The 27,309-nt window shown below is 43.8% G+C and overlaps 1 protein-coding gene across 1 annotated transcript; it reads left to right on the forward strand.

Moving 5' to 3' along the window:
* Window positions 1-302: 302 nt before the first annotated feature.
* Window positions 303-20,946, forward strand: DTL (denticleless E3 ubiquitin protein ligase homolog; the record flags this gene model as incomplete). The annotated part of the gene is made up of 15 exons (XM_080342120.1): window positions 303-348; window positions 571-696; window positions 1,484-1,582; window positions 1,907-1,968; window positions 2,060-2,180; window positions 2,678-2,743; window positions 3,869-3,984; window positions 4,654-4,727; window positions 5,655-5,758; window positions 6,741-6,845; window positions 8,759-8,871; window positions 12,547-12,636; window positions 14,454-14,592; window positions 18,537-19,399; window positions 20,878-20,946. The coding sequence occupies 15 exons, from the start codon at window positions 303-305 to the stop codon at window positions 20,944-20,946; spliced, it is 2,193 nt and encodes a 730-aa protein (XP_080198246.1).
* Between the last annotated feature and the right edge of the window lie 6,363 nt (window positions 20,947-27,309).

Genomic DNA, 27,309 nt, shown 5'->3' on the forward strand with positions numbered 1-27,309 from the left:
GCCCTTCAGCCCTCCCGCCGCCGCCGCCGCGCGACTTCTGCGCAGGCGCGGCGCCAAGGCGCGTGCGCGCGCCAGCCGCCACACCGGCCGCGGCCGCTCGCGGCGGCTGCATCCCGGTGCCGCTTTGGCGGGTGGGTGTGGCCTGCAGGCCCGGCCCCTCCTCGCCAGCCAACCAGAGGAAGGGGGCGCGGCGCGGCGGGCGCCTGCTGTCCAATGAGGGGCCGAGGCGCGCTTGGCGGGTCGGTCGGTGGCGGGAGTCGCTGCCACGAGTCGCGTCCCGCGCGCACCGGTTGCCGTTGGCCATGCTGTGCCGCGCGCTGCTCCGCCGCGCCTCGGCCGCGCCGCCCCGTGAGTACCGCGCGCCCCCGCCCCGCTGCGGCCCGGCCCGCCGCTGCCTCTTCCCCGGGCGGCCGTAGCGGCGGCCTCGCAGCCCCCGGGTTAGATCCCCCTCTTCCCCGACCGCAGAGTGGGTGGCTCGGGCGCCTCCGCAGCCGCTGCGGGGGCCTCGGGGCTCCTCGCGCCCGCGCCGGTGGTGTGCGGTGCGGTTACGGTCCGTCTGTCTCACCGTAGGTCCGTCCTCGCCGCTCCCCCTGCAGCACCTCTTGGACAGTTACCATTGCAGCCGAGAAGATGACCACCTGTCCTACGGGGAAACGGGGATGCCCGTCCCTCCTTTCGGCTGCGCCTTTTCTGCAGGTAAAGTCACCTTCGAGAGGCCCTTTCAGGGGCCAGGGTGTGGGGTCTGCTGTTGGCACTCAAAACTTCTTTTTTTTAATGTATCTCATTATTTGTTTTTAAAGTTTATTGCTTTAAAGTGAGCTAGTAACAGTGCACTTGCATCTAAATGTGATATAAACTGCATCATGGTGCTCGTAGGTATACGGGTGAAAAGTATTCCCTTAAATAAGTGACAACAAAGCATGTATTTTGAAGCCTCTTTGTTTCAGCTTTGTCTGTTTCAAGGTGTGTCCTCTTGGTGACAGTGCTAGGCTACATAGTTGGACAACTGAATTTTGTTCAAAGTGTATAAAATATATGACAGGATGGAGTATGTAGAAATCAAAGAAGCGGATGGATGTCACTAGACTGTGACATGTAGCGTTTTCCTGTGATAAATACATGCTTCCTGCTTTTCTAATGCACATCCACAGAAAGTACTGGAGGTTGTAGATGATAGGCAGTATAGATACAGAAAACTACAACTAGAGAACTATTATAGCTGGTGAAAGAGGCCATTATCTCAAAAGTTGCTCCTGGAGCCATTTGATTGCCCATGTATCGTAGTTCCTGAATGAAACATCTAGAAAAAAGTGTTGGCCAATATTTCTGCATTTTGAACATTTAAATTGCTATGTAAATACCTTTTTTTCAAACCTATCTATTTGCGGTGTACCCTACTTGAAGTATATGTGGCCCTTCACAAAGAACAGGGACATTATGATTCAGCTACATAATACACAAATATATTTTGATTTCTTTTCAGCCCCAAACTTGGAGCATGTGCTGGCAGTTGCAAATGAAGAAGGATTTGTTAGACTGTACGATACTGAAGCTCAAACTACCAGCAAACTCATCTTTAAGGGTATATATTATACAAAATGTGATTTTCATTTGATATGTCATGTACTAGACCTACTGGAATCAAAGGAAGCTTCTTGCAAGTCATTTAAACATAAATGTGGGCAGTACTTAAATCCTTTCATATACTTTGCTGAGTTTTCACAGAGCAGCAGTGTGACTGTGCCCTTACAACAGCAGTAATAGGCGAATTGTTCTGTATTGTTTTTCTTGCCTAAGGGAAGCTGTTGACAAGTTTTCTAATTTCAGTGTCTGGTGTTCTTTAGTCGTCTGCAAAATATCCCACTGCAATGCACTGAGCTAATCTTGGTTTTTGTTTTGTTGTTAGAATGGCAGGCTCACTCAAATGCTGTATTTGACCTTGCCTGGGTACCAGGGGAACACAGGATTGTAAGCAGTCTTTTCCCACCTAATTTTATTTTTAATGCTTTGGCAACTGTGTGCAGAAAGTGACTAAAGCTTTTTATTTTTCCTTCTGAAGGTCACTGCTTCGGGAGATCAGACAGCCAAGGTGTGGGATGTGAGAGCCGGGGAGCTTCTTGGCATATGTAAAGGTCACCAGTGTAGCCTCAAGTCAGTTGCTTTTTCTAGATTTGAGAAAGGTAAATGTTGATATTCCCTGTTGTCTGTTTTTCCCTTCATCTTTCCTCCTGGCACATCGGTCCTTTGGGGGCTAAAAAGGGCTTTGGAAACTGTCAGTTAAAATAGCAGAGGCAAACTGAGCAGCAGCCTAGCCAGTGAAGCAAAACTAACTTGTTGGAACTTCACGGTGACCTGTTGCTAATATCTGCACATTTCTGATCTTGGGCAAGTTTAAGACATGATATTGAAATAATTCAGTCCTTACTTCCATACATAAATATGTAAATATTCTTTTCATAAGCTGTTTTCTCTAGAGCAGTAGTAAAGAAAGACTAGGAAGACTAAGGAAACTAGTCAAAAAGCATAGCAGAAGACTGGCCTGAGTTTTATATTTCTAGGACTGGCATTCCAAGTGTTGTGGCAAAAGAGCCAGAGGAACATAGATGGCATTGTACAGCATTCGGTTAATTACAATAAAACTTTTGAAAGCTAATAGCACTCTTTTTCGCTCTCTCAGCTGTCTTCTGTACTGGAGGCAGAGATGGAAACATCATGGTTTGGGATACCAGATGCAACAAGAAAGGTAACCAGACTTTCAGATCCATATCAAAAAAGCTCAGTATCTTGTGTAAAAACGGTATGCAGATGTACATGTTGGACTAATGCTTTTGATTACAATATAGGCAACACTTCTCTAAGAAGAGCCTTGTCAGATAACAGTGGACTGCTTTTGTACAGTAAAGGGGCAGAATAGGTATTCCTTCTGTGTCTAATGTTTTTTGCACTTTGCAACAGTCTCAGATTAACAGCATGATATACATGCTGTTCTGATAATACTGATAAGGAGGTACAGAAAACATCCTTGTGTGGGACAAGCAAGGAGATAGATGTGTTGGGTGAGAGTGCTCAAGTCAGAGCCGTTCAGAGGGATGAAGCAAAGCTGGGAAGATTCCTGCCAGAGTTGGAAGAAAGGCAGAAAGTGCAGGAGCAAAGGTGCTTGTGAGTCCTGGGAGCAACTGAATATGTTGTGGGAACACCTGCTAAATGCAGGGTGAGCTCATTCTGCCCCTCTCTTTCTGTTTCCTGGAGCTTTTCCTTCCCTGGTCAGGTCATGCCTTTATGCCTCTTCCCAGTTCTCTACTCTATCCCGGAAGTTTCCTGACCTGTGCTGTCAGAACATGTCTCTTTCATCTGTCCCAGGCTCTTCAGACTTGCAGCTGGGGGAAAGGAGAAGCTCCATATGACTGATGTGGAAAGTATAGGGAAAAAAAAAGTAGAAAAGTCACTTTTCTGTAGTACAGCAGTAAGTTTCATGAAGTGAGAAGTAGCAGCCAAAGGCTACTGGAAAATTATGAAGTGGAAAAGCACTGGAAACCTATCTATGAATACAGTTCTGCTCAGGATGAAGTGGGTTGAACACTCCAGATGAGGTTGCACGCTGAAGCCCGGACCAAGGGGTGATAATTTCCAAAGGCAGCCAGTCCAGGCCAGTTCTAGCTTACACTGACCTCTGCAATTTTTTGCTGTATATGCTCCTGTTTTGTACTGTGTTCTTCTCATTGGTTTCATATGTAACCAGCAATTGTTGTTTTCAGAATACATTGTTTTAAATAGTTTTAAAGGTTAGTCTCAGCCACTGCCTGTTTTATTAAAGTGATGGAAAAATTGCATAGAAACGTTTCATTGAGATGTCTTTGATTTCTTTCAGATGGATTTTATAGGCAAGTGAATCAAATCAGTGGAGCACACAATGTGGTCGACAAGCAGACTCCTTCCAAACCAAAGAAGAAGAGGCAGAACCTAAAGGGACTTGCTCCGTTGGTGGTAGGTATCTGGGGAACGAATGAAAAGTAGGCCTGTCTTCTGAGGACAATGCTGTTCATAGAAGCCTTCCTAAGTAATTATCACGAGAAATATTTGGTTTGGATGTCATAATTGCTTCAGTTTATCTTTGCAGAGGTAGTTTTTATTGTTATTGTCACTTGCTATGGCTAATTTTAGACATTGTTTATTTGTCTAACAACCCATGAGCCATCAAAACCATCTTTGTGCAAATGCCATGTGAAAATACATCTTTTTTTTCCAGAGAGGAAAGAAGTGGTCCAGCATTCTTCTTTTGAGGGGGAAGATAGGGAGGGCTGTAACTTTTTATTTTTCTTTAATTTGACCACACAAATGACTGCTTACTGCAGTAAGACCTAGTCTTATTTAATCTATTAAACCTTGTGATGAAGGCAGCTCTCTTATCTCTGACCTGCAAGGTTTAGCTTCAAACTGCTGCCCAAATACTTACTGCTCAGTAGCAATTGCACTTGTGGGAGTGTTCGAAGGGTTGTTGTGTGTTTCGAGGTTCTCCTGCCTGGCTAGGAGGAGGTGTCCTTGGTATTTACTTGACCTTGGACTAACCAGCAAGATCTTGCTGACTTTGGAAGAAAATAAATGTTGTGGGGTTTTTATTTCCTTGTTGTTTTTTTTTTCCTTTTCTCCTTCAAGGATTTCCAGCAGAGTGTAACTGTGGTGCTGCTTCAGGACGAGCATACTCTTATTTCTGCAGGAGCTGTTGATGGGTAAGGCTTTTCTGTCTATTCTGCATGTTCTTCACAGTGGCACAAAAAAAAACGGGCAATTTTTTCCTAAGATCACACAGTGGCCCACAAAGCTACAGTTGCTATTAGATAGATTGAGCAGAGCTATGCTGCTAGCTTGCTTTGGCAAAGCTGAATGCTGCTTTTCTTCCTTACTGGAGGTGGCAGTGCTGGGACAAATTGTGCATATGTGGTAAATGCTCATTTTAGTGTCTTAGCTATGGGGCAGAACGGGAGCAGTTCTTAATATCCCTCTCTATTCTTGTGGACTTATTGGACCTCAAGTAAACAAAGTATTGTCAGAGAGCTGTTTTGGGATGCAAGTGGGTGGTTGGTGCCTGGATATGTGTAGGCATGCTTGAAAAAATGTTGCCTTGAGTTACAAAGGGTGCATTCTTCTAGGTGCCAGATCTGGTGCAGATCTTGGAGCGCAGGCAAACTGTCTCACTGATTAGCATGGCGATTACCCTCTCAGAACTCAATTCTTTAGCAGGCTCCATGTGGTCAGAGCCTTTCTCAGGCAGATAAGATTGACTCTCCTGCCTATGGCTCGCGAGAGAGGCTTGCTCCTGTCGAGGAGGAAAAACCTTGAGGGCCTTCATTTTTAAAACGACAAGTCAGGAGTACAAAGACATCCTTGCATATCCTTTTACTAGCTGAAGAAAGTTGACTTGTGCACCCATGTTGGATGTTGTGTAAGTTACAAAAGACAATGCCACTTCCTCATCCATAACCAGCAGAGCAGTTGTTTTGCTTTCAGCCTGTCTCTGCTCTACTCTTGCTCAGCTGCTCCGTAGCACTGGAGACTCCTCAGTAATGAGCAATCTGTCTTCCTGTGCTCTCAGAAGGACCTGTCAGCATTGCAAAATAAATTTTTAAGTTGAAGACACTTGTGCTTTTCTATTTCAGTGTGATCAAAGTGTGGGACTTGCGCAAGAACTATGGGGCTTACTCTCAGGACCCGGTGCCTTTCAAGTCTTTTTTATACCCTGGGACCAGTACTCGCAAACTTGGTAAGTTATTGGAGGATGTATTTGTTTAAGTGCAACGTGAATTTAAGAAGGACCAACAGTTCCATCTCTTTAGCCAATTAGATCACACTGACAAGCTCAGCAGGGTATTTCGATTGCCAATACCAAATCTTCAAGTTGCAGAGTGAATGTGCCCCACTTTTGTATCATTGCACCAATGACAAACACTTGCATAAGCTTCAGCAGTGCATTTTCAGAAATGGAGATGAGGGAATGATAGAGCTCTTGAGGCAGAATTCAGCTAGTAGTTTTGATACATGAGGAAAAATCAGATTGAACTCTTTCTTTGCATTGTATCTTGCAAATGCAACAGACCAGACTGGGTTTTTACATTATAACCTTCCAGAGTGGAGCAATACTTAATGCTGTTTGTTATCAAAAACAATAGCACTCTTGTTCATGCTGCTCTGTGCTTCTTTGTATCAATATCTTAACGCCTTACAATGCTCTGATGCAACACAGTAATTCCCGATGACTTATCTAATCAACTGTCTTGACGTGGTAATGATCAGTGTCAGTCCCAAGAACCTGAGAGTAATCCTTGAAGAGCTGTTTGTGGAACAATGTGCTGTCAGGGAAAGATTTTTTTTGAACCTAAATCACTAGGAAATCAGAACTTGGCTTTTTCTACCAAAGCATGAGGGTTTCTGTTTATTTTTAATCTACAAATTCTACGATTCGTTGTTCCTGTTGTCCATTTGAAAGTATCAAATGAATCGCTTGCCTGCTCTGAAGGTGAGATCCTCTCTAAATATCAGCCTGAATCCTCAAGAGAAAACATAGATATTATTCTAGAAGCTTTCCTTCCCCAGCAAGTGCTCTATCAAACAAATAATTTTCCAATAACAATCAATCTCATATACAATAGAGATCCTTTCCAAATTTCCCTCTCTAGGCATTTCTTTGAGAATTCCTGTTTTTTGTGGAGTTATTTCTGATGAAGAACTTCTCTCTTTGTCTATAGGATATTCTAGCCTTGTTTTGGATTCCACCGGTGCTAATCTGTTTGCTAATTGCACTGATGACAGTATCTACATGTTCAACATGACAAGTTCAAGGACTGTTCCAGGTATGCACGACATCTGTGGAAAGAGCTGCAAAAAATAGGTGTTGCAGACCATAGAAAGGCAAGTTTCTCCCTGTGACTTAGAGAGACCAGCTTGAATGCTTAGGAGACTTATTCCATGCTGTTGTATCTAAATCTGCCCAGGAGAGAAGGCATCTGTGCAAGGGCCAATCATATTTTGTGTTAAGCCACCCACATGAAATTAATAGCACAAAAACTTGCATAAATGCAGATACTGGTTCACCCAGACTGAGACTAAGGATAGTTTACATGTTTTCTGGTGGGGAACAGCTAGTTTCCAGCTTCCACTCACCTGAAGCAACTTTGAATCTCGTGCTTACTGGCAATCACTGATTTTTCGAGCTCTTAGATATGAATCCATGTAAAATGGTCTTATTCAGATATTTGATACCTTCAGCTCTGCATCTGTGACTTTTATGTTGGCAAGACAGCCCACAGATTTCAGTGCACGAAGCTGCTGTGTCAGAAGCCAGTGGCCGCTTCTCAGGAAGCAGCAAAACTTGTTAGATGCATTCCAGCCAGACACGCGGCTTAGTTTCCGTTGCTTTTCTCAGTCTCTCAGTTAATTGAAATTAAATGAACAATATGTCCTTCTGTCTGCTCTTCGGGAAGGCATTATGGTGGGTGGGAATGCTTCCAGAGTCAAAAAGTGGTGCAAGTAGCACATTTTAGTAGGTCAGTTGTTGAGTTTTACCATGGGTGTGACTGTTGAGCTGTGGAAATACACAGTATCCTGCCCCCCCATGGGAGTGGGCTCTCTCCAAAGTGCAGAGCATCCCACCCTTGGCCTCCTCGTGGATGAAGCCGATAAAACCCAGCGAGCAACCTCAGTTCAGCCAGCCGTATGAAGCGTGTGTGGCTGTTCCCGCAGAGGGCAGCGCCTGCCCACCGCTCTGTGCTTCTCTCCTTTTGTCCCTGCTGAGGCTGCCCTGCTGAGGCAGCTGGAGCTTGTGGGGGGGCGTCAGGAAATTCCTCACTCTAGCAGGACTTGCTGATAGGTCTGGCTTAGGAAGGGCCTCGCTGTCCCGTGGCTGTTGTTGTGCTGAGAGAGCTGTGGGTAAAAGTTAAGGGATATTTTGGGGGTCTTGCAATTTTTCAAAGACCACCAAACGCAGCCACCTGTCCTCTGGTCTGTGGGTCAGCTCCTTTACCAAAACCGCTATTAAAACAGGGCTGGTAGAGGGGGTGCCAGCCGTGTCTGGTGCTACATCAGGAAACTCGACCTTTCTGCCCCGATGAGAGGATGTGACGTAGTGCAGCTGGGTGCTCTAGGTCCACCCTCAGCTCCTGTGCTGGCCAACAGCTCCTCCAGCTCCCGCAACAGGGGAAATGGTGACCATTCAGGGTGATGCTTTCAAGGCTTTCACAAACACTATTGGGGCTTTAAATATAGGCAACCAGCAAGCGTGGTTGACATGGTGTAAGTTTTGTTGATGAAATAAAGATGCTGGAGCAGGAGGAAGGAGCAGCAAGCACCCTCCTTGCCGTCTGAGTGGAAGAAGGCCCTCGCTATGCTTTCTGCTAATGTTGTGGGGCTGGTGGTGGTGGAACCATAACCAGAGTAGTGGGGCATCCCAGGTGATGTCTCAGGTTGCTTGTGACATGGGTGAAGCTGAAGCTTTAATGAAACTGCCACTGCTTCCTAATGCTGCAGAGAGAGCTGTTCAGGTAAACCTGCTTCATTTGGAAAGCCTGAAGGGCTCCAGGTGAATAATAAAGAATTCCTGCTGCCCCAGAGCGAGGGAGCAGTGCAACCACTTTCTCCACTTTCTCCAGAGCATATGCGGCTGGGCAGGAAAAGCCTGTAAGATCAGCCCTGCTTGCGCAACCCACCCACTCCAGCGCTATGCATTGAGTGGGGCTTTTGTTTTGACTTTTTTCTTTCTTCCTCACAGTGGCAGTTTTCAGCGGGCACCAGAATTCAACCTTTTACATCAAATCCAGCACCAGCCCAGACGACCAGTTCCTGGTCAGTGGCTCGAGCGACTGCAACGCATACATCTGGAAGGTGAGGTGACGGGGACAGACCCAAGTGTGCAGCCCCAAGCTGCTCTGCTCTTTCGTTTCATTTGCTTTTCATGTTCATGTAGGACACTCCCTGTCTCCCACTCCTGCTTGCAGCAGCCTAGGGTTAGCTCCTGGCCTGTTGTGCCCGGAGTTTGTTGCTCTCAGGGTTAGATGTAACTGTTTAATGTAAAACAGAGCTAACCTCCTGCCTTCAGTATGTCTCTCATCACTGCTGCTTATTGCAAGTTGCTGATTTTAATCTGATTTTAATGGGCATTAAAATCCTCTTTCAGTCCTGGTGACTCATCCAGCTATGACAAGTAGACAGACAGTTCTAGCTTCATATTTAGCAATGGAGCACATTAACAGAAACCTAACAGTTTAATTGTTTTGAAGGGCACTCTTTCCCCCCAATTCCTCTTTTTCCAGCACTTGCTTCAGACATAGCTTTTTATCATGCTTAATCTACAGTAGTTAAAGCCTTTGTATTACAGCAATGGCTCAGCCAGAGCCTTCAGCAAAATTCCAAAGCACTGTCTGACAGCTGAGAGGCTTCCTCACTTGGCATCTTGTGCTGACATGTAGGAAACGCAAAGTCATCAAGTTAATAGCAGGGACCGCAGAACAAGGTGCACTTCAAGTTCTGGTTTTCATACGGGACAGCCATGCAGTAGAAGGGTAGGCTTCTTATTGACGTAGAATTGACAGAAACCACAGGTGACTGCTTCTTTCGGGTTAGGGAATGCTGACTTGTTTACCCCTGCCATGATGACTTCAAAAGTAACATACAAACCTTTAAGAGTAGAGGGTCAGGCTGCTGTGTCTGTGGTTTGAGCATGGAGTCTCTTTGGTTTGGAGAACACTGGTAAGCAGCTGGGTTGCTTACTCAGAAGCAGCAGGAGTGCAGTAGCGTGGGTTCTCCCCTGCCAAGTGTCATTTTATTCTTCCTCAAGTTCTGTGTAATACCTGCGCAAACTTGGGTTGGGCGTCCTACTTTCATGTGTTTTGATGCTTTCTTGAAATGCAGGCTGGGGCTGGGAACGTTAGCATTCAAAGAGGTCATTACATCTCAAAGTTTAAGTGTTTAAGCATATTTAGAATGCATTTGTGTACAGAAGGCTTTTGTTGGTATCACATGTGGGTGACAGATTGTCTTGCATATGTATTAAACAAATCATCAGATGATCACTTTTTAATACCATGGTCATGTTAGAAAGTGAGATTTCCAGCAAAAACTTTCTCTTTTGAGATCTGTCATGTTCAGAGGCTCCTTAATTTGTTTGAAATGCCGTCAGCTTTTACTGACTCTGAAACATATGTATCTTTTCCTGGGATGAGGATTTACTATGCCATGAAGAAAACATGGTTAGATATTGCAGAAGCAAATAATGTGTTATGTTGGAAATAACATAATGAAGAGCACTAGCTTTCCATATCTAGAAAGAAATGAAAGGCAGGACAAGACATTGTTGAGGAATGAAAGGCCGAGCAAGAATTTGTCCACCCAGATTATTTCTTTGAGAAACTTCGGCATCAGTGCCAAGCTGTGTTTGGGTCAGCAATTCCCGAAGAACACTGTAGCTAGAAGTTATTGCTGACAAGGACACTGTTTCAGGCTTTTGCAACATATACATCACTTTCAGGCAATGAACACTTGCTTTATTGTGTTGTTGGTTTGTTGCTTCGTTTTTGGTTTTTAAATTACTGGTCTGTCAATTAACGAACTGACTCTTCAACAACCCTAAGATTATAAAAGCCAGATAGCAGAGAGGTTTCTCTGGACAAAGATGGTACCTAGCTGAGCTACCTTCCTGGTAATAAAAAAATTCCTTTATAGACACATACTTCCATTGTCCTTTGAATCCTCTGGTACACATGTAGCTGTACTTTACAGCTGTACTTCACACCTCACTCCAATGTGACCATATTAAGTTACCCTTTGGTCTCTCACAGTCTCGAAATTTAAGTGCTTCTGTATTGCATAGTACATAAAACTACATCCACTATTTTACGCAGAATCTTGAAGATGGATATAACAGCTGCTTCAGTGGGTAGAGTAACTAATGAAGTCCCATTTCCTAGGTTTCTCTTTTTAACCTTTTCACAATAGCTCTAACTTCCCCACCAATATCCTGTCAAATCAGGCAAAAAGCAGTATGTGCTGTGGCTAATCCTGACTTAATATGCACAGCCTGGCCAACTCTCTTTTGCCAAGCACAGTGGACACAGCTATAACTATGCATCCTCCTTTAGTTCACAATAATATAAGTTGGGTGTAGTTGGTCTGATTTACTGTAGTATAGCATAAAACCACTGTGTCCCAGCAAGAGTAATTCTCTTCCTCTGTGTTCCTTCCAGCAATCAGTGCTTACTGGACCGCTATTGTGTCTGTGTTGTGTGTTATAGAAGACTGCTATTAAATATAAACAAAGGTGTTTTCTGCACCGAGATCTCCTGTTGTTTATTCCCTAAATAGGGATTTGGTTTCCGTGGTATTACATGTTTTGACAGGGAAGGGAATACCCTGACCAAGGCCTTTAGTGGATATTTAGTCAAGTGATTGCCTTTGCTATGCCAGGAAAAAAAAAAGTGGCCTGTTAAGATGAACCAGTTTGTATTAGAACAACTTTAAGATCTGAAGCTGGATGTTCAATTGCAGTTTTGCAGGCTGTTGTAGGAGGTGATCCACAAGAGGCAAAAAAACTGTGTGTAAATCAGAAGCTTTCCCCCATGTCTTGCATCTTCCTTTGTAATCTTACACATCTGCTTCTTTTCCCACACAGTAAAGAATCTGCTCATTCACTTAGCTGTTTATGCAAACTCCCTGGATAAATCCCCCTTATAATGTCACATCAATAATGGTGACTCATAGCTCCAGAATGGATTGCCTGCTGAAAGCATGCAAAAGTTGGATGCATGTGTGTTTTCTTCTTTGGGCCATTTAATGCTAGCTTCAGCTGCATCTGTCACTGACAGGAGCTGTAATCAAAGATTAATAACAATACTGTAGAACAGGAGCAAGATTTCTTTTTTTTTTAAGGGTGTAAGAGAAATGGAGATCAATTGGATGAGCCCGAGTGGTTTAGGAAGCTTTTTTTATTAACTCTTAAGAAGGTCTGTTGTCCAGCTGGTTGGAGGAGGTACAGGCACCTGGCAGTCGCACAAATGCCAGTTCTGAAGCCAGTGAAGGTTCATGCATAGGATTTTGTTGGTGACAGTTTTATTTTTTTAATAAACTATTGACCCACTATTGATTGGGGCGTTGGTAAAACAGCAGCAGACCCTTAATAAAACTATGAGCTTCCCAAACCGGTAAGCATCTTACCTAGAACAGGTACTTAATATAGTAAAATGCTTGTGTCCTGTTTTGGGCTGACAATTCTGGAGGCAGAAATCCTGAGTGTAGCAGAAACTAAACAAGTGTTTCCAGGCAAGTAAGTACATTTCAGTGCTCACCAGATGCTTCACCTTGAGAAATGAAGCACCAACTGATTCTTAGGGCTCCTTCAGCTGTCTCATGATGACAGGCTGAGAGTGTTTGGTTTATCCATCTCATATAGGAAAGATGGAAAGGACTCACATGTTTCACAGGTGGGCTGTGGGGTCTTTTCTTAGCGATGTATATTAGGTTGCAGGACTTCTGATTGTTTACTTGTTTTTCTATGGAATTTTTAAGGTTTCTGAGCCCAGCCTTCCTCCACGGATACTCCTTGGTCACTCTCAAGAAGTTACCTCCATTGCTTGGTGTCCTTCAGACTTCACTAAGGTTTGTTTTCTAGAAAATTTTCTTTCCTGTGAAACAAAAGATGTGATGTGGCAACATCTGCTTTTCAAAATTGCAGCAGTATTTGTTTATTTGGGAGGAAATTTTTAGTCAATAATTTCTAAAACTGTTCATTTAGGGGGCAGTAAACGGTGCTAGTCACATGAGTACAATGTATCAGAAGTTTTTAATTATTTTCAAATAATTTAGGCTATTTGATAAGACCAAGGAAATTGCAAAAGAAAAAATACCTCTTCTGATGAGAGCCTGTGACACTACCTGTAAGAAACAAAACTGTGAAACCATTTAATCCAGGCTTTCATAAGCCAAAAGTTTGTTCTATGGTTCTATTCTTACAGCTTTCTTACCTGTCTGACCATTGATATATCTGCAAGTCTTACACAGAGCGGCAAGAAGTTTTGAATACCCTTTAAAAAATGTGTGGACTCTTTTCATTTTGACCTTTTTTCAAAATCAGAACTGTTTTAATGACATATTTGTGTGTATACCCAAAAACCTACAGTGAAATTGGGTCAGTAATTTTGCACCAGAGATCGCCAAAAGGAAGAGGACTGCAGTAGGAGGTTGGTTCAAATGACTGGCCTAGCTCAAAATGTGAAACAACCCTGAAAAATCCTAGATAGTGTCCTAATAATAGCCAGAGTTTCTTTCATCCCGTAATATTAAGCAAGTCAGGCACTCTCCCTGGTTTGCACTATAGCTCTGGGTCTTTGGAAAAGTGTTGCAGTGTAGGAGGGTGGGAGTCTTGTGGCCAAACAGGAGGAATTGTTCTGGTTGTGTAAGATGCACAAAAATATGAGAATTGGCATTTTAGATAAAATCTGTGATCTAGAGGTGGCCCAGCATCCTGATCATGATGTGTTGGAAATGCAGACCAATACCGCTTTTAAAATCATTACTGACACAGGTAAGAAATAGTCAGCCATTGTACAGATGCTGAAGCATGAAGAGAAGTGGAAAATGTGGTGTTAAGACAGGTCAGGAAGCTGCTTGGAGTGACTTGAGAGGCAAAGCTGCTTTTTGTAGGTACACTATTGGTGTCACAAAGGTTAGAGTAGAGGTACTTTCCCATCCAGTTTGCTGTGAACTTTGGCCACAGCATTTCCTTTTTCTTGCTGCTAATTCCTCTGTGAGTCATCAGCCAATTTGTCCAAAGAGAGCCATAAAAGGGGTGCTACGTGAGTTCTGCTGCTTCTTTGGATGACATTCCACAGATCCTTTTGGAGCATGTGATGCTGCGGTGTGGATCTAAACCAACGTTTCTAGCAGAGTTGGTTTCTCTGCCAGGTACTGCTGACATATGACTCTGAAGAGAAAGTGCCTGAGGCTGGTGCAACAGCCTTCCAATGTCACCTTCTTGGTGTGTTGCAAACGTTTGTCCCCAAGCAGAAAAGCTTCTGAATAACAGAGACAGACCTGGATGCAGGTGCAAAAAGCAGCATGGCTGCATTTTTCTACCGAGTGATTGAGATTTCAAAATACACCATGGCCCTTCCTGAGCAGACAGGTGTCTGTTACAGAGCTGTGCAAGGCAGCCGGTTACTGGTGACTGACATTTTGCAGAAAGATGTGGAAGTGGCAACCTTGCCAACTTTAATGCAAATGCTGCTGTCTGGTATGGCAAAGAAACAGAGTTGGGTTGGTTTTTTTTGTTTTACGGGCAAATCTTGTACCCGCTTAATCAGGCTTCACCCTCATTCATATTGGCATGGTGTGTTGGGTGTAGCTGTTCTGTTTCACTTGGCCAGCGATCCAGAGGATGTGCCTTGGTTACTTCAACAAACTAATTTATACTGTAGATTGCCACATGCTCTGACGACAACACTGTGAGGATTTGGCGCTTACGACATCGTCCTGAGGAGGAGAAATCAGCATTCAGCAAAATCAACTTGGTGGGCTGGGTCACTCAGAAGAAACCAGAAGAGCAACGTGGAGCAGGTAAGGCCCCTGAGCTGAGGTGTCTTGCTCTGCAACACAGCTTCTGAATTTTGGCTGTTCGCTGTACCAACAAAAGCCTTTGGCTTTTCTTATTAGTGTTCTATTTTTTTTTGTATTAGGCATTAATTCATATAGCCAGACAATCACTTCTACTTGTAAATACTTCAGCCACCAACAAGAAAAGCTGACTGAAATAGCTTGCAAGTATGCTGAAGTCTATATGAGCAGACTGCAAAGCAAATATTCATTAATACAGCTTGTCGGGCAGCCAAATCTTCAGTGGGGATCAGCAGGGTTCAATAGTCGAACAGTCAAAGCAGATCTTGTGTGCGTGTGCTGTAGCACTCTTTTTTTTAATATCAAATAATATCTGAGAGCGGTAAGATCATATACTTTTTCCAGTTTGCTAGTTTACCTGTAAAGGGCTGATGGCTCATATACCACCTTGGACCTTTGAAATGTTTCCTCCTGCCTGGTGGTTGAATTCTGCACAGATTTTTTTGCTGCTGCTACCAGTATTACACCTCCTTCTTCAGCTTCATACAGTGGTACTGACTGTCTACACAGACAAATGCCATGTAGTGAAAGTACTTCGAAAATGAATGTAGACAATCGTGATGCAATCATAATGTTCAAGAATTAATTGGTAGCATTCATCTGCTCACATGTTAAGACTAGCTAACGAATGCAATACCTTTCTACAAAGCCTAGGCGATCAGACAAGCTACGCAGCATGTGCTCACAGCTCTCAAGCAGATCTGGCCCCTGTAGAGAAGCTACACACTGGACAGAACTTGAGACTAGAAGAAAGGAGCCCCGGATCATTGCACTACTTTTGACTTGTCTGAAACTTGCATTTTATTACAGTAGAGTAGGTGAAAGGAGAACAACCCTCCCAAAAAAAAAGTGAAATAAGATGAGCTGCTCTGTGGTGTAGCTCTGAACCTGAGACTACAATAGCTTCCCAGCAGCTGGTGGTGTGACTTCCTGTGTTCCACCTATCTTTTCTAGCCACCCTCCAAATGAATTTCACCTTGGCTAGCACAGATAAAGGCTGAAGGTCTCCAAATCCCACTAATGGGATAACATTACCTCTAACCTTCTGCCAGGGAGTAACAGTCTTGCAGGAAGTTTGCAGGACAATAGCGGGGAGAGTGCCAGGCCTGCTGCGTAGATGGTAAATGGTTTGTGTGTGCACACCCCTTGCTTCAGAAAGGACTCAAAATCACTTTGTGTACTCGTTTCAGCAAAAGAGAAGTAAGTGTAGGTCTGGTCCAGAAGCCTGAAACCTAAAGTAGCTTGTACACTAAAACTTTACACATCAGCTTTGACAATTATGCTAGAAAAATAGCTTATTTCTCCTCACTCTTGCTGTATTAAAGTAACAGAGGAGGGAAGAGGAAGTACACAGACACTGCAATCACAACAGCCGGCTTCCTGCTGACCTTGGCTCTTGAACACAAAGCACGTGCTGTTAGATTGTAGGAGTTATCTGCAGAGACTGATTCAGAGCTGGCAAGCTAAGCAATATTTCAGACCTGCTGGGATGAGGTCTAGGTAGTTCCACACCCATTTATGTGGAACAGTAACTGTGAGACTGAGGTTGTGTATTAACTGTTGACCTATATCGTCAAGCGTAGCGAGCACAGTTTCCTTTTCTTTGGAAATTCTTTTTGTGGTTTCCCTAAGTTGCACTACTTTCTCTATGTTTTTGTGTAACCAAATCTGGAGCAGGCCTGTGCGTGGACAATTTGTGACTCTTAAATCTGGAGATTGATTATATCACTCTAGAAGGTTCATAGCACAAGAGGTATGAAACATCTGAAATAACGTGCTTTGGTGTAATGCAGGTTGACTACAGATATTTACAATATTGTGCTACATTCAATAGCAGCTTAAATGGAAAAAGCTTGGACCTGGCTTAGTAGAAGCCTGAATAATGCAAGCAGTCTTACAAAAAAGCCCGATCTTTGTATTCTTTATCTCAAGTTTGGGGTTGTTTCTCACGTTTGGGTTTGCTTCTTGCTGTGACACCCATCCAACTCTCAAGATAACTTTTCTTTCCCCTTATCTAGTGCCTCCTCCAACTTTCAGACTGATTTGGGGTTGAGAGTTGCCCATACCCACCTAGTAATGCAATATTCCTGCTCTGTGAATCTGTAGACGGTCATTCAGGATCAAGAGTTGCTGAGCTTGCTTTTTCTGCCTCTAGGAGCTTAGATTTTTAAGCGCAACTAATCCCCAGCTGAGATGTTATTGTTTTGTAAGTGCTCATTAAAGTAAAGATTAGGACAACCAATCTTGGCGGTTACTTTCTCTTAGACCAGATTGAAACAAGTTGTTGTGAAGTGGCAAATTTTATCAGGAAAGGAGTCCTTACCTCTCTTTTATTGTGTTAGAGTGATTTGTAGTGGGATCCGTTAATATGGGATCCTCTTTAATTTTGCTCTGATGCACCAGTACTTGTATTTTGGATAGTAGGTAACACAGTAAAAGGAAGTACTGAAAGAGGCTTAGTATGGTATATAATCAAAAAGTCATGTAGATGCTCACTTAACATGCTATTTGTGAGACAGCCCAGCAAGCTAAAGAAAATGGCAGGTTATTGACACTAGACTTCTCATTGTTCTAATGAAGTGCTTTATAGTACAGTGCTAATGCCGAGAATTAGGAGTTCAGACTAAACCCCTGGTATACAGAAAATATTTAGAGCTCTTGTGCTTAGCAGTGGGAAGGTATAGAGTAATTACGGTGCTATCCTATTTAATTGTATCACCACAAGCTAAATGAATGAGAAAGCAGGCATCTAACGAACCCTCTAATGTGTTCTCTGTTGGAGGGTGCCAGAAATAAAAAAACAATAAATAATTAAACCCCTCTAATACTGCTGCAGACCAAGATCTTTGATATATATGATTCCCACTGTTACAAGTGAGGTCCTTATGCCCCTGCCTGTGACTACTAAGAGGCTGGGTATTCAGAACCTCTTTTCTAAAAGCAGAGGAGTTTACATCTTGGCTAGTGAGCTCAAAAGCCACTGTGAAATCTGTTTGGGACAGATTTTATTTCGTTTGGAATTTAAGTCCTTGGTCAAGAGTTGAAGAGTTTCTCACATTTCCCTGGGTGTGGTAAATAACTGCCATCTTCATACTAATCCTTCAGCAAAATGACAAGAGAATGAAAGTCTCCTTTCCTGCTCTCAGTCTTTTTTTTAACCTTTAAAATATGCAGCGATTAACACCTGACCAGGAGCATTATTCATATAGTAGGGCATTATAGCATAAGGCAGGGGTGTCAAACTCATTTTCACCAAGGGTCACATCAGCCTCACAGTTGCCTTCAAAGGGCCAAATGTAATTTTAGGACTGTATAAATACAGTATTTACACATAATGTGGCCCCTGGTGAAAATGAGTTTGACACTCCTGGCATAAGGCTTCCTTGGTATTGTAATTAGCTGTGGGGCCTGCTCTCATTACCTTTGTCCCTCACCCCAGCTATGCAGACACTAAAGATGGCAGCGCAGGTGGGGAAGGTGGGGACCAGCCTTGCTGTCAGGCAGCATCTGGGTACAGAGCAGTCTGGACTGAGCCACTACAAGGCTTCCAGCAAGGCCAGATAAATGTGCACGATCTGTTTTCCCTGTCCATCCGTCCTTTGGCTGTAGCTCACATAGGAGTGCTCGTTACAGAAGGGATAGACATCAGACATTACACAACTGTACTGTATTATACTTATCAATATGATGTGGGGTTTTACATAGGACTTGTACCAGTTTAGCCAAAATTAGAGGGATTTATGCAACCTCTTAATTCAAAAGGGTATGTCTGAGAAGCAGGGTCAGCGCTGAATTCATCTCCTGGTTGGAAGGGCTGTTTATAAAAGGGCTGTCTTTAATTTGCTATTCTGTGTTCCTCATCAGACTACTTATTTCTCCCCCATCAGGACCGACAGCCAGCCCACAAAGTACTCCTGCCAAGGCCTTCACAGTGGGCAGCCCCTGTAATTCCTCGCCACGGATGGCTGCCTGTGCTCCCATTTATTCTGGAGACCTTCCCCTGCCTACAAACACTCCGACAGGCGCTCTCAAAACCCAGACGGCGGCAGCTTGCGCCCCAGCCAAGCGGAGCGGAGCCAGCCCATGCACTTCTCCCAAACCAAACCCTTCCTCCAAAATGTCCATTAAACATTGGGTTACAAGGACTCCGTGCTCTTCTTCTCCAGAAGTGGGGACAAAGGCTCCTTCTCCTAGAAAAGCCTTGGCAGAAGTCACCCAAGGTCTCCTGGAAGCCTCGTGCCCTCCTAAAGCCCCACACTCACAGTTTGAAAAGCGTGCCAAGAGGAGGCTCGAGTGCAGCAAGGGGGACGATGTGGGGCAGAAGTGTCTGCAGGCCTGTAGCTGTGTGACTGAACTGGACCATGTGGCTAAGAAATCCAAGCTCAATTTATGTCACTTGGCCACAGACCAAAAAGCTGATGATGAAGGCTCTCTCAGTCTGGCTGACTTTGATAAAGACTGTGAAGGCTCCAGCCGCAGCCCAAAAGAGCTCTCCTTTCCTGGAAGCCGTATTAATCTATCAGGCATTCAAACTCCTCCCCATCTCTTCAGATCTCCATGTGGGAAAGACACTGAGGTAGTAGATAAAGAGAATAGTTCACCTGAAAGAAAAAATTGGTTGTCTGCTCTGGGAGAGAAGCTCCGGACTGGCAGAGCTGGCAGCCAGAGCACATCAAACAGCCCCCCGTCATCCTGCAGTCCTGGTGCCAAACGACGAGAGACTGTGGCAGCGGCCACTTCACCGAAAACTGTAAGTAGGACCGTCAGTGACAGTGGTCATGAAAGCACTTACCCCTAGCTGCCACTCTGCCCTTGTTCTCTCCTGCTCAAGCATTCAAAGAATTATCCCTTTGTGGACAAAAGGGATGACTTCTGGCCTAATAAGCCAGATACATTAATTCTGTTATCTACTAATCCCCTCCATGTGGAAAGAGAATTTTTAGGATGTTGACGTCCCTCACTTTAAAGGGACTTAGAGCACACAGGAGATCAGTGATCCTCCCAGTTCCCAGTCAGGTGTTCAAAGGATGTAGCTGTCATCTGAAATACAGCTTGCTCTGAGACGCACAACAGTGACAGCACCTTTCCTGGCAGATCTACTGTTTGTGTGTTCACTGTCACATCTGCCTGATTGTGTTACTGGAAATCCACTTCAGCACTGGAAGAAAGAGCTAAATTTTATTCTAGCTCAGGTAGCAAAAGAATTTGTTACCCATGTTGAAACCACGGGACTAAATAATGCCTTCAGTTCCTTCAATTGAAAACTAGCAGAAAATAAAGGAATTGCAAGAGTCAGAAGACAGGACTTAACCTACATAATCCTACTTTCCATGTACAAGAAGCCTGGCAAGAGCTCATCCTAAGATCTGAATGTTAAGCTTATAAAGTAGCTAAAAAAGTTGGCATGAAGGTTTGATATGCAAACTGAGAAACAATAATTATGTTTTTTAAAACAAACCAAACTTCACTTGTGTCTGAAACTGGGCTCTGAGTCCCACAATGTCTTTGGCTGAGTCTCATTTCAGTAAACATTATGTAAAGTTTCACTTATCATATTTCAGTTGTACTCTAAATTGAAAATCTAATGCTAGAAGTTGCCATCATTAAGTCTTATTTTAGTAAAATACCTGATTTCACATCTTCCAGCACTTCTATCAGATGTGAAGTGTGCAAGCCACCACTCTTGCAGTTAAGCACAGCAGCTGAGCTCTTCTTATTGTGGCTGCACCAAGAAATCTTGGTTATAGTAAACCTACAACTACTTGTGCTTTATGCTGCATGTACTTAAATACAAGACAGAGAGATTTGCCGTGGAGAAAGATTGTTATAGAACAATTATCTTTTCTGCCCAGTATGCTCCAGTTCAGATTTCAGGATGCTCCTGAGTTGTACTTGAAGCCTGAGGAGATGCCAGGAATACCAGCAGTATTTGTTGATCTGTTACATCTTGGGTACCTGCAGCCCTCTGATCTGCTGTAGGGAGAAACTGCAGCCAGAGTGCTTTTCCAGTGGCAGTAAGACTACCCGAGGTTTCAGCCAGTGTTCCCGGGAGGTAGTAAGCCTCTTATCTGTGAGACAAACAGATTATGGCAAAGAACCTTTCATTTATTATCTTATTTGGGAAGCTATCAGACCAGAGCAATGATGGAAAGCGACTTTAAGACTCCTGCAGCATATGAACTGTTAACCTAGAAATGTTTCTTGTTGGTTTTGTTTTGTTTTTTCTAGGCTGCAACCACTTCAGTTTCCATGAGGAAGATCTGCACATACTTCCATAGAAAGCCACAAAATGACTGAAGCAGTTGCACCTGGATGTTGACACTGTGATATCAAGAGCAAATTTAGCAACACCACCAATGATGCACCAGGATTACACAGTTTGTTGTTAGATGTTTGTAAACTTGGGGTTTTATTCTCCTGCTTTTAAAGCCATTAACACTTGAAGTCAGCTGAGTGTGGAAAATTTACACAATACTTAGAGATACTCATGATCTCTTACTGACTTCAGATGATGGATCTTTTTATAGGGAAAAGCAGAGTATTTTTACATGTCAACTGTTATAGGCCAAAGACAGCAACAGCTTTGCTGTGCATTGTTGACAGGCACATATAGCTTGTCAGTTTGTGTTACTAATCTACTGTTGAAACTTCCTCTACTTAAGAGTAATGTGTAAATCATTATACCCTCCTGAAAAGCAAGTGTTGGAATGTGTGTAGAGAAACTTACTGGAGGTAGATCTGAGCTACTTTGCTCTGAATGTCATTTCTAGTTATTCCTCTAGTATCATGACGACCCATTTCCAGCAGGGAATTTATGAATGTGTTAAGTAAATATAAGACTTTTAAATACCCTGAGTCCATCTGATGGTGATTATAGTCTAAGAGGAGACAAAGTATAATCAAGTACGCAATGCCTGTGCTCCTTTTGCCATCCCCTTGCTTCTCCCAGTCTGAAAACTCCTGTGTTTGCTGACTTAGCTGGCTCTTGAACCATCAGCACTACAGCTGTTGAGGGCAACAGCTTGTCACTTCTCTGAAATAAAATACTAGCAAGGTACGTTAGAAAAATTAGTTTGATCTATTCCAAATAGTTGTCCCTTAACAGGCGGTTGCTCAGTCACATCTTACGGATTCAGCCTGTATGTAGCAAAGGCATTAATAACTGCTTATAACTTAATAACACTTTTATAATATGGTATCTATAAAATAATAGATTGTAAAATGGAGGTTGTGGCACTTGACATTTTAGAAAGCACTTGACAGAGTTTACATATTAATATTAAATGCTTTGCCATTGTAAGTCATCACTGATGCTGACAGAACAAGGTCACTGAAATGAGATCACTGTCCTGCTAGCTAATGATACCAACTCCACAGTCACGTTTTCCCCAGGGGGAGCTAGTCCAAGATCTGTTTCTTAGGTGGGAGCATTTACTCTGTCTTCTGGCATAACAGTTCCTATTAACTCTTACAGCTCTGAATCCCTATTAAGTTTTTCTACTGCAAAATAATTGAGGTATTTGTAGGAGATGTGATCTGGCCAACTTATGTTTTCCATCTGAAATTTTTGCATCTACTTTACAGTAGCATTGAATAGTACAGCAGCTGAAAGGGATTAGAAGAAAACATGCTGGCTTGTATTTATGTCATAGGTTGTATTTTGTAAGGAAATAAATGACTTGGGAGAAACTGGCTTTTGTGAAAGGTCTCTTACAGCTACAAAGCAAAAGTAAATGTGTGGTGTACTTTTTAAAGAAAAATAAAAGTAGTCACCATCGAGCTGCATCTTTTAGCAGGAGCACTCAGGGACCTAGAGGGGCCAGAACAACTTTCTCCTTTTTGCTGAATTGCAGTTCATCACTGCTTTAGCTTTGAGGAGATGTCATTAGGAAAGTGGGAAAGGTAATGCAGTGCTTCAGGCATTTTTTTATAGTTCTTAGTTTTTAAAAAAATTGATTTTTAAAAAGTGATTATCAGAATAGATCTAGTATCTTGGGAAAAACAGGAATTAAAAAAAATCTGTTAGTTTCATTTTAACCTTCTTCTGAATATTAAGGTGGAAGTAGTAGAAACATAACCTAACGAAAGTAGGTTTGGGATTTCATGCTGTCTTAATTCTAATTATTAGAACAACTGCATATGGTACAACCTGCCTTGCCTACAGCAAGTTTTTCCTGCAGGATTCTTCCACTCAGTTTGCAAATAACAGCTTGTAGAATAAGAAGTACATGAGAGACATTAGACATTTCAACAATAGGATTTAATGCTCCTCCACTTCTTTCACAACATTTTCTTCCTCCAGAGAAATGTTCTGCAGCCAAACCATTATCTTCTATATCTTGTAAATGGCTACCTAGAGGTGATTTACACTAATAGGTTACCACTTGGATGAATAATATTGTGAGAGGATGTGAGATTTTCTCCTTTCAAATAGTACTTGTTTAGTGGAACAACTTGTTTCATGGACCACTAGGCGTAATTTCTTTCATCTTAAGAAGACGTGACCCTGGTTCAGAGCCTAGGAGAATTAACTGAAACTTATCTTCTTTTATGACCAACTGCCTTGACCTTACCATGATAAAATCATGATTCCAAAAGCATAGAAGAATTGCTGATATGAACCATATGTCACGTGGTTTAAGGTAACCAGTGCTCTCTTTACCCGAGAAATTGCTGAACTAAGCATTCAAGGAGCTGAGCTCTTGTTATGAGTCAGCAAGCTATACCTCTGAATTACCTTGCCTTCTGAAAGGTTTACAGAAATGCTGCACTCAATCTTTTATAATCAAACTAAGCCTTTTGAGATACTATTCCCAAATCCTATATGTAAATCCCACTTCATGTATCTTGCAGGTTTTTCCATGCAGATGATAACTGCTTATGATGTCTCTGTCCTCAGTCTTTACCCTCTAACTGTCGAGTGGGATTTGGGAATGACCACAGCAGACTATGATGGTACTATTTGCAGCAGTTGTTACTCCTGCTCTGTAGGAAGTTCTGCCCATCACCGCTCAGCTATGAGCAGTCAACCAGTTTAGTTTCATAGCAGTTTGGCGGTGGCTTGAACTAGCCTGGCTTGTCAAAACTGAGGAGGCACTCCTAGAATCTGTACAGAGGCATGGTCAGCAAGCCTTGGCAAGCATTTCTTCTGGTACCAGCACTGACTTAACAATCCCTTGGGGAAGTTAACTACAAAAAAACCCCAAAATTTAATTGCCTCAGTTCCCTGACTCAGTAGCTAGTTATACCGAAACCTCTGAGAGGACAAAAGTGAGAGTGTGGGGCCAGCATTGCCACTGAGGGGACTGTTCTGTCATACTCTTTCTTGAAGTGTAGAGCTGATAGTTTCTTGTTGGTCTAGGAGTGCTGAAGCCTTCCTTTGGCGCCGCTGTTTCTGCAGCCGTTGACCATGGCTGCCGTCTCCTGGATGATCCTTGGAGTGTCCACACCACCCTGTACACTAACCTACAGAGGTTAACAAAAAACACACTATTCTGGCATTGAAAAATGTTCTAGGTGCTGTCTGTATGTGGCATGTAATTTCTTAACAAGTTTTGTTTAGAAAGAGACACTTTCCAGCCAGGAATTTGCAAAAGCATTTGGTGTGTGGAGGTATTGCAATATTCAGGAGTTTACATGTGGGTCTTGCACCCAGAATGCCTCTTAAAGCGGTTCTTTTTGGTCAGATATTAAGGTTTTTTTGTAGCCAGTACTCGTTTGGCAATAAATGGGAGTGTTGATTGAGTTGAGAGTCTCTGGGTGAGAACTAAGGGGCAGGCGGGCAGGGGTGATACTGTTGTAGATGTCTATTACAGGCCATCAGATCAGGGTGAGGAAGCTGATGAGGCCTTCTACAGGCAGCTGAGAGTGGCCTCACAGCCACAGGCCCTGGTTGTTGTGGGGGATTTTAACTTCTCTGATGTTTGCTGGAAGGACTACTCGGCCAGCCAGCCACAGTCCAGGAGGTTCCTCCAGTGCCTTGATGATAACTTTCTGATGCAAATGGTGGAGTAGCCAACTAGGAGAGGTGCACTGCTGGACCTCATCCTCACTAACAAGGAGGGTCTGGTTGAAGCAGTACAGGTTGAGGGCTACCTTGGTTGCAGCGACCATGAGATGGTGGAGTGCAAGATCTCGTGTAGCAGGAACAGAATACCAAGCAGAATCAGAACTGTGGACTTCAGTAGGGCAAGCATTGGCCTTTTCAAACAATTGCATGGGGAAATCCCATGGGAAAGGGTACTTGAAAGTAAAGGGGCCCAAGACAGTTGGTTAGCATTCAGGGACTGCTTCTACCAAGCTCAAGATCAGAGCATCCCAACACGTAGGAAGTCAAGGAAGGGAGCCAGGAGACCTGCGTGGTTAAACAGGGAACTGCTGGGTAAGCTCCAGTGGAAGAGAAGAGTTTACAGATCATGAAAAGTGGGACTGGCCACTTAGGAAGAATATAAGGCTGTTGTCAGAGGGTGTAGGAGGCAATGAGGAAAGCTAAGGCCTCCTTAGAACTAAGCACTGTGAGGCGGGTCAAGGACAACAGAAAGAGCTTTTTCAAATACATGGCAGATAAAACTAACACCAGAGGCAATGTAGGCCCACTGATGAATGAGGTGGGTGCCCTGGTGACAGAAGATACAGAGAAGACAGAGTTACTGAATGCCTTCCTTGTCTCTGTCTACACTGCCGGAGGCTGTCCTGAGGAGCCCCGTACTGCTGAGGCCCCAGAGGAAGTCAGGACAATGGAGGAGTTTGCCTCGGTTGATGAGGACTGGGTTAGGGAGCAATTAAACAACCTGGACATCCATAAATCCATGGATCCAGATGGGATGCACCCACAGGTGCTGAGGGAGCTGGCTAAGGTCATTGCTGGACCGCTCTCCATCATCTTTTCTAAGTTGTGGGAAGCAGGAGAGGTGCCTGAGGACTGGAGGAAAGCAAATGTCACTCCAGTCTTCAAAAAGGGCAAGAAGGAGGACCCGGGTAACTACAGACTGGTCAGCCTCACCTCCATCCCTGGGAAAGTGATGGAACAACTTATCCTTGGTGCCATCTCAAGGCATATAAAGGATAAGAGGGTCATTAGGGGCAGTCAACATGGCTTCACCAAGGGGAAGTTGTGCTTGACCAACTTCATTGACTTCCATGAGGACATAACGAGGTGGATAGATGACGGCAGGGCGGTGAATGTGGTCTACCTTGACTTCAGTAAAGCATTTGACACAGTCTCCCACAGCATCCTTACAGCTAAACCGAGGAAGTGTGGTCTGGATGATCAGGTAGTGAGGTGGACTGTGAAATGGCTGAAGGGAAGAAGCCAGCTGGTCAATGGGGCAGAGTCTAGTTGGAGGCCTGTATCTAGTGGAGTGCCTCAGGGATCAGTATTGGGACCACTATTATTCAATGTATTCATCAATGATTTAGATGAGGGAATAGAGTGTACTATCAGCAAGTTTGCTGATGACACCAAGCTGGGAGGAGTGGCTGACACGCCAGAAGGCTGTGCTGCCATCCAGAGACATGGACAGGCTGGAATGTTGGGCAGGGAAAAATTTAATGAAATATAACAAGGGAAAGTGTAGAGTCTTGCATCTGGGCAGGAACAACCCCAGGTTCCAGTATAGGTTGGGGAATGACCTATTAGAGAGCAGTGTAGGGGAAAGGGACCTGAGGGTCCTGGTGGACAACAGGATGACCATGAGCCAGCACTGTGCCCTTGTGGCCAGGAAGGCCAATGGCATCCTGGGGTGTATTAGAAGGGGGGTGGTTAGTAGGTCCAGAGAGATTCTCCTTCCCCTCTACTCTGCCCTGGTGAGACCACACCTGGAATATTGTGTCCAGTTCTGGGCCCCTCAGTTCCAGAAGGACACGGAACTGCTGGAGAGAGTCCAGCACAGGGCAACAAAGATGATTAAGGGAGTGGAGCATCTCCCTGATGAGGAAAGGCTGAGGGAGCTGGGGCTCTTTAGCCTGGAGGAGACTGAGGGGTGACCTCATTAAGGTTTATAAATATGTAAAGGGGTGAATGTCACAAGGATGGAGCCAGGCTCTTCTCAGTGACAACCAATTATAAGACAAGGAGCAGTGGGTGCAAACTGGAACACAGGAGGTCCCACTTAAATTTTAGAAGAAACTTCCTTTCAGTGAGGTTGACAGAGCACTGGAACAGGCTGCCCAGGGGGGTTGTGGAGTCTCCTACTCTGGAGACATTCAAAACCCACCTGGACACCTTCCTGTGTAACCTCATCTGGGTGTTCCTGCTCCAGCAGGGGGATTGGACTGGATGATCTTTCCAGGTCCCTTCTAATTCCTAACATTCTGTGATTTTGTGATCTTCAGGTCCATTAAGATGAAATTTCATGCTTTCCCTCCTGAAGCTGACCTAAACAGTTTCCCAAGTCAGGGAAAATTATCACCCTCTGTTTCTTTACACTCTATTGATAAAACAGAACCCTTGTATTTTTTTCTCTCTCTGATTTGTGTATGGCCTCATCTACAATAAATAAAATATTCTGCTACTATATAATGTCCCTGTGTCATTCTTCAGAGAACAGTTTTGACCGTAACGAAGTGCTCCATTTGCGCTGCATAAAATGCCAAATATGATGGAAAGCAAGGAAGAGCAGAAAGCAAACAGGAAGGAGCTCATATGTAACTTATTTTAAA

Source organism: Nesoenas mayeri (assembly GCF_963082525.1).
Source record: "Nesoenas mayeri genome assembly, chromosome: 3".
NCBI lineage: Eukaryota > Metazoa > Chordata > Aves > Columbiformes > Columbidae > Nesoenas > Nesoenas mayeri.